Raw genomic sequence first — 8,284 nt, 5'->3', positions numbered from 1 at the left:
CAAACGGTCAAATTGCTGTAGGTCTCAACATTGTATTTAATTCCATTCCTATTTTCCACAATGAAACAGAAGAGACACAAGATTATTTCAGCTAGAGTATATTATCTGTCAGAGAGATAAGAAGAGTTACCATGCTGAATTTTATTGCTTAAACTTTACTTTTCCAACTTTTAATGAATGCTGCCTCTTAGATTTACTTATTAACTTCCCTCAAGCTTTCTACTTTTAAACACAGGTTTATGAGCGAAACTACATATTGTCATTTAGCTCCTTTCACCCGATGGTAACTCTTCTTATCTCTCTGACAGATAATTTACTCTCGCTGAAATAATCTTGTGTCTCTTCTGTTTCATTTTGGAACAGGGGAATGGAATTGAATACAATGTTGAGACCTACAGCAATCTGTCCATTTGTTCTTGACCCTGTCAGTGTGTGTTCACCCTCAGAGGGAGGAAGACTGTTTGTGCTGATAATACGGAAAGTAGCGCCTGATGGATCATTCTCAGCTGGCGTGTAACTTCCTGTTTCTATGTGCCAGCAGCAAGCCACACATCTCACTTCTGATCAGAAAATAAACCCAGGGGATGCAATCTGGCGGAAACATCTGCCAATGTGGCCTATATCAGGACACAGAGTGTGAAGCGATCACATCGAAGTGACATTTGCAAATCGACATTTCGATCTCTGTTTCATGGTCTGATTCCAGGACGACATTGGGCGAGTCTCTCGACCATCGAACAAACTCATTCGATTCACTAACGTCTGGAACATATCGACATGCACCTTGTCTTGTCTTTGATCTTGTACTCCTTGTTACTCTCTCTTCAGATTGAGTGTTCCCAGTTTTTGATTCTGCCTTCTGTATCCATCACCTCCCCAGCCGAATACATTCTGTTTGATCTGTTTCCTAAATTTTGATCAACTAAACAAATAATACAGTTTTGTACAGACAGGTATGTCGGTCTGTCAGATTAACAGAATCAATATATGGAGAGATCACCTTGGCTGTATCTAACTCTGACCGCCATTGAATTCAAATAAACCACAGCACTGTATGGTTTCAAACTTTGCAAATCCTCTCTCTTTGAAAGAGCTTGTTCAAACGGTTAATTATTTTCTTGATTATTTCAGAAACTATGACTAAAAATCCATATTTTTAACAAAGTTTCAAATATTATTAAAAGTTGCAGCACTGGCATTTCCTACAGTGAGCTTTGTGGTGTTTAAATGTTCTGGTCAAAATTTGCTTCAAGCAGAAGACCGAATCATTGGTTTCTCCGAGTTCCCAGTCATTGCACTTGCAGTTCCATAATAACTGCAAACAATTGATAAGCCCCAGAATGAACAGAATGTCCAGGCCCTGTACACATCCAAACGCCATGATGTAGGGCTCGAAGATCTCCGTTTCTTCCTGTCACGTCAACCCAAGCAGTACATGCTCAACCTCAACTACATTTCCTTTCAATCCTCCCACTTCCTCCAAACCAAAGGGGTAGCCATGGACCCCTGTATGGACCCCAGCTATGCCTGCCTCTTCGTCAGATATGCGGAACAGTCAATCTTCCACGGCTGCACTGGTACCATTGCCCACCTTTACCACCGCTACATTGATGACTGTATCAATGCCACCTCATGCTACCACTAGGAGGTTGAACAGTTCATCAACTTTAATAAGACCTTCCACCCTGACCTAAACTTCAGAGGGACCATCTCGGACACCTCCCTCCCTTTCCTAGACCTCTCCACCTCTATCTCCAGAGACCAACTAAACATTTACTACAAGCCTTCTGACTCTCACAGCTACCTGGACTACACTCCTCCCACCCGGCCTCCTGTAAAAATGCCATCCCTTTATTGACAATTCCTCTGCCTCCACCGCGCCTGCTCCTAGGAGGACCAGTTCCACCATAAACCATCCCAGATAACCTCCTTTTTCAAAAATTGCAATTTCCCCTCCCACGTGGTCGACGATGCCCTTGAACCCCATTCCTCCAATCTCAACAGGGAGCCCTCCTGGTCCTCAACTTCCAATGTACCGACCTTGCATACATCATATCATCCTCCGCTGCTTCCACCGCCTGTAAACAGACCCCATCACTCGGGTATATTTCGCTCCCTACCCCTATCTGCATTCCGGTGGCACCATTCCCTCCGCGACTCCCTCGTTAGGTACATGCCCCTCCACCAGCCCACTCCCCACCCCTATCACCTTCCCTTGCCACCACGGAAGTGCAAAATCTGCGCCGACATCTCCCCCTCACCTCCGACAAGGCCCCAAATGATCCAGAGAAATTTATCTGTACTTCCACAAATGTCATCTGCTGTGTCTGTTCCTCCTGATGTGGTCTCCTCTACATCTGGGAGACAGGACACTAACTTGCTGATCATTTCAGAGAACATCTCTGGGACACCCATGCCAACCAACCCCACGGCCCCGTGGCGGAACACTTTAACTCCCTCTCCCACTCCACCAAGAACAGATCAGTCATATTCTGTTCATTTCAAATGAATAAATACAAAATAACCGAGTCTGAATTTGGGATGATATTAACAGGATTCATTTCGAACTGAGCATGAACAGATTATTTTGACATAACAGGTGGAGAGATTCACTTCCTGAAAAAGCAGCTCAAGTGATATAAGCTGGCACCAAACCGAGTTTGGTCAATACTGAGGCACGAATACAGCATACAGTCTTGAGTGAAGTAAATAAAGAAACTATCTTAACACCGGAACAAGATAGAGTTTATTAAATATGAACGAAGACGCAAGTATTAGGATATAAAAGAAAAGTGATTTATAGTATATTGAAATGCAAACAGAGATGTGAATTTGTGTCTCTACATTCATCCTAGCTCTATTAATCATTTCAGAAATGCCTTTGTTAAATTTCATGAATCATTCGTTGGTCCATTCACGAACCTTGTTAGGTCCTTGTTAAATTCTGAACCATCACCTTCCAGGTTCACAGTGGTTGCGAATTTCATGTTACAGCAAATTGTGAAGTTGTGCACTGTATGTCAATGTCTTAGTTAAAAATATAAGCAATCACAGCTCCAAACATTTACAAAATATCACTATGGATCTTCATTGAATCAAAAAAAATTGTCCCTTTGATCAATGATTTCTAAAATTTACTCACATATCTGTTATGAAGGACGTTTTCAAATAACTTGAAGTGCAAATGGTTCACATCAGTCGGAATACAGTAACATTTCATGTGTTACCCCACACAAAAAGAAATCAAGCAATATTCACGAGTTGCTCTAAGCAAGTCTATGATGGACTGTTTTATCAAACAAAATAATTCCCAATGTTGTGAGGGCTCGTCTATCTTCTGTGCAATGGTCTGAATTTTGTGTCTGACTGCAGATGCAACTGGCTGCTCTGGGTAAAAATACAGTTTATGCCTTTCACATTGTTAATGTATAGTGCTGACTTTAGTTGAATAAAGTGATGTTGTCCCAGGCATCGTCTGGCACCATTAATTAGACCATTAATTTCCGCATCACGAGCCAGACTATCAGGTGGAGTGTATTGATCTCATTGAAACGAATGCTTGGAATATTTCTGGTATGAAGAGCCTCTGAACGAGAAAAAGTTGGAAAGATGAATTTCGAGTCGTAGAAAGTTTTCACGACAGAGAGAGATCACTTCGCCCATCGCACCTGTATCACGTGAAGACAGAGCCTTCCAGCCAACACCCAATTTATAGCATGTTGTCCATAACCCTGCAGGTGATAGCACTGTAAACATTGGGAACATTGTGTAGGGTCTAATCCATTATCAACATAGATATGATCTCCAATGCTGTAAATCCTGGCTTATGGGGAAAAAGTAGGGGCAGAACTGTATCAATATTCAAACAGTTGGTACAGCCCTGAGGAGCTAATAGGCCCATTTCTAAACGTTGTTTCTCAGGACATTTTGACAATTCTTGACTTAATATCATTGTAAACTGACATGAAAAAAATGCAGACATGTTCCCCAGAAATGCTGACAGCAACATACCTTTACTCAGCCAAGATCAGCAACATGAATTAAGAATTTTTTTTAAAAAAACCTTTCTTTTAACTGATTATCGACAACACGGATTTCACAAAGTGCAAAGTACATAGGGGAATGGTGGAGGGTTGGGTGTGGGCGATGTTCAATGTTCCCTGATGTTTGGTTGCGTTTGTGAGCAACAGATGAACCTGCGAACCAGATTCAGGATGGTATGGCAGGTATTTCAGCAGATATTGTGTACACGGTATTCTCCCATAAATCAGCAATGACACACACATTTATTTTTGATGGTGTTTGAAGCCAAAGAAAATTGAAAAATATGGTGGGACAAGTTCCTTCCATTTCTTTGAACTGGTATCAAGGGACACTGTCTGTGGACCTGGGGTGGCAGGAGGATCTTAAACAGCAGAATGTGAGGGAACAGAACCACCGTTGGAAATCCAGATAGACTGGAACCTTTATCACTGGAGGGTGAGAGTTCGGGAGGGCGATCTCATATAGGTTTATCAAGCCATGAGTGGAAAGGTGAATGGCTCTAATTGACATGATTCGTACTGGAAATGTACAAAGTTTTCGTTTCAAAAATATCACATATCATTAAACTCCACCTGATAGTCTGGCTCGTGATGTGGAAATTAATGGTCTAATTAATGGTGCCAGACGATGCCTGGGACAACATCACTTTATTCAACTAAAGTCAGCAATATACATTAACAATGTGAAAGGCACAAACTGTACTTTTACCCAGAACAGCCAGTTTCATCTGCAGTCAGACACAACTTAAAATTCAGACCATTGCACAGAAGATAGACGAGCGCTCACAACAGTGGAAATGATTTTGTTTGATAAAAGAATCCATCGTAGACTTCCTCAGAGCAAATCATGTTAACAAACTATTCTTTTTTTTGTGTGTGGGGTCGTGCACGAAATGTTACTTTAATCCGATTGATGTGTACCATTTGAATTTAAGAAGTTATTTGAAAACATCTATCACAGTAGATACACGAGTAAATTTTACAAATCATCGATCAAAGGGGACAATCTTTTTTGGACTCGAGGAAGATCCATAGTGATATTTTGTAAATGTTTGGAGCTGGGATTGTTTTCAATTTTTGACTAGGACATTGGCGAATTTTCCCTATGGTTGGGGATTTCAACAATAGGGAACATGTTTTTACAATGAGAGGAGAAAAATAAAAAAAACATATCAGAGACAACTTTTTACACAGAGAATGGTTTTTGTGTGGGATGATCTCACAACCTTTAGAAGACATTTGGATAAGTAAATGAATATCAAATGTTTGGAAGGATATGGGCCAAGTACACACAGGTGGGATTAGTTTAGTTTGGGTTTATGACTGGCATGGACTGGTTGGACCGAAGGGTCTGTAACCATGCTGTATCACTACATGACTCTCTGACTATTTATCAATTTTTCTCAATATTAAACAGTGCTGTAGTGATCCTAGAATGAACTGTTGATGTTAAGGTTGTGTCTGAGACTCTGCGAATATTTCCTTCAATGAGAGGAGTGACTAGTTCTCCAAGTTACATAACTGAAAAATAAACTTTCCTCCAGCATTGTTGCTGAGTCGATTTGTTTCTGAGGAGGCGGTGGTTATGGTTTGCAGTTTGCTTTCCACCAACTGGTCAACAGTGAGACAAAATATCTTTGATCCACTGCAGAAACTCCACCTGCTTCCAGTAAATGAAACTGGGAACTCAAGGACCTTTTCTGCAGTCAGTTTAATTGCTGCCAACTATTGTATCTGGCCTATTAAAGGGAAAATGAAGAAACTAAAGTAAAATCCTACCAAACAAACGATATTTTCCCATTTACTCACAATGGATACATTTCACTTGGCATTTCTTCTTTAAAAAGGAAAGTCACTAAATACAGCATTCACTGTATGACTGTCAGAAAACAGGACATTGAATGCAGTGACGTTCTGGTTAGTTCAGCCTGTTTATTGAGTATCTTTAAAGCTCCTGAATATGAAGTTAATGGATCCAAAATCCCACATTGCAGTAACATTTGTTATCATCTCAAAGTAAATTAACAAACTTGAATTGGTTCAAACTCACATCACTTGTTACACCATTCTCGGATTCATGCATCTCATTCAAACTGAGTGGGCCCTTTGTACATGATTAACACTGGTGTCGTGTAACAGCAAATTTTTACTGATTTTTATGAGTTTCTGCCCCTGTCAGAGCTATCAGTGAGCAGAGACATGTACTGTTTATAACCTACATCCGTGGTAATGATTATTGTAATACTCTCTAATTTAACCAAACATTCCTGATGTACCCAGACTGTTAGATATGGACGTATGGACTGTCCTGTTCTAGTTCATTAGATGCTCTTTCAAAAGTTTACCTAGGTGTTATGTATCCCTGCCAACTCACTTTTTGTTTCTCAGGCACACAGCTTTCCTTTACTATGCATTTGAGGGTCGGAGCAATTTGAAAAAAAAGGTGCAGGGAGAAACATTCTGAAATGTAAGGAGCTGCTTCTAATCTCCGAGTCCAAACTGTTTAGTGACACACACTCACATTCTGAACATAATCACTTTAGACATGCTGCATATTAGGTTGCCTAAACTGAATTTAGAAACGCAGATTAGAAATGGTATGTTATTTTGTAAAGTGAGAGAGACTTTTAGTGACAGCAAAAATAAGGTCACTAATTTTGTTGGTTAATTATATTATTGAAGTTCTTTTTAGCTTTATCTGCTTGTGGTGGAATGTAGAATTAAAGGGAGTTAACTTCTAATTGAATATTCTAAATATAATCACTTTGGACAAGCTCTGTGTTCAGTTGTCTAAATTGAATTTTGAAATGTTTAGTATGAATTACATGTTATTTTGTAGTGGAACAGAGACTGGCAGTGTCCTGGGAAAACAAGCTCAATTGTTTTACTAGCTGGTAATATGTTTGAACTTTGATTTTAGTTTTATCTGCTTGTGAATGAATGTAGAAATAAAGGGAGCTAACATCCGAATGAATTTGTTTTTTTTAAACAAAATACTTGCAAGTATCATGTGAAACACACCTGAAGCTACTCAATTTTACTTCCATCATTTAAATAAAAACACTCCCAAAGAAGCTATTCAGCAAAATAAATATCCCAAGATGTGTATATGTCCATGTTTCAACGTAACCTCGTAAATACATGATCCCATGTGTTCGGGCTGTACAAGCTGAGACCAGGATCCAGTCTCAGCCTCCAGCAGGAAACCAACAGGCGGAAGGTGTGATCCTGCCCTTTCCGATGGCCATATAAATCCTGGGCACTAGACCGTAATTCAACACTCCTGGGTCGGCTCTGTTTAGAAAGATCTTGACAGAACCGCTTCCCACAAGTTATCAGAATGATTGTGTCGACAATTTTTCTCAGTTTATTCCTTACTTTCTTATCATGTGAGTGTTTTTTGTTCAAGTCTGTCTTTGTCACTGTCTCAATGTTAGTCTACCGCAGGAATGTAAAAGACTCAGCCATCATTTAATCTGCATTAATGCTCATGGTTTATTTGTTTTCTTTTTTAAAGGTGTCCAGTCGGAGATTGTTTTGACCCAGCCAGAGGCAGAGACTGGCCGTCCCGGAGGCAGCCTGAAACTGACCTGTAAAACCAGCGGCTTCGATCTTAGCAGCTACTACATGTACTGGGTCCGACAGGTTCCCGGACAGGGTCTGGAGTGTCTGCTGTACTACTATAGTTCATCCGACAGTAACTATGCACCAGCGATTAAGAATCGATTTACTGCGTCTAAAGACAATTCAAACAACATTTTCGCGTTGGACATGGGGAACCTGAAGATCGAAGACACCGCCATCTATTACTGTGCAAAATACTACAGTGGGTCACAGTGTTGTGCACAACGACATTCTCATACAATAACCACTGACAAGTGATTATCTCAAATTGGTGATTTCTACCATGGCAGGAGCGAGAAATAATATGAGATGCTATTTAAACACAATCCAGTCGTGCTAGTTTGTACAGATGTATATTTTTTTTTTACCTTCTTCGTGTTGATTGTCAAGTTAATTGCAGACCAAACCTGGAAAAGTATTCCAAGCTTTCAAAATACAATGAAGCGTAAAAGCTAAAATAATGCACCAAATCATTCTTAGAGGAGTCTGAATCACTGCTTTCCAGGAAGTGAAGAAATTATCTGCATTTTACAGTTTACAGTCTGTCATAGTATTTGACACAACATGTCTCACAGTGATATAACTGGGGTGACACTGCAATTATGATCAATACAAAA

At 40.1% G+C, this 8,284-nt stretch overlaps 1 gene segment (V, D, J or C); it reads left to right on the top strand.

The window, feature by feature from the left end:
- The first annotated feature begins 7,281 nt into the window (after positions 1-7,281).
- On the top strand, positions 7,282-8,241 carry LOC140456910 (Ig heavy chain V region-like). The segment is given in 2 exon segments: positions 7,282-7,432; positions 7,561-8,241. Coding segments are annotated over 2 exon segments (414 nt in total).
- The last annotated feature ends 43 nt before the right edge of the window (positions 8,242-8,284 follow it).

Source organism: Chiloscyllium punctatum, chromosome 31 (assembly GCF_047496795.1).
Source record: "Chiloscyllium punctatum isolate Juve2018m chromosome 31, sChiPun1.3, whole genome shotgun sequence".
Classification (NCBI taxonomy): domain Eukaryota; kingdom Metazoa; phylum Chordata; class Chondrichthyes; order Orectolobiformes; family Hemiscylliidae; genus Chiloscyllium; species Chiloscyllium punctatum.
The sequence above is the reverse complement of the archived record's forward strand: the minus strand, read 5'-3'. Positions and strand labels throughout refer to the sequence as shown.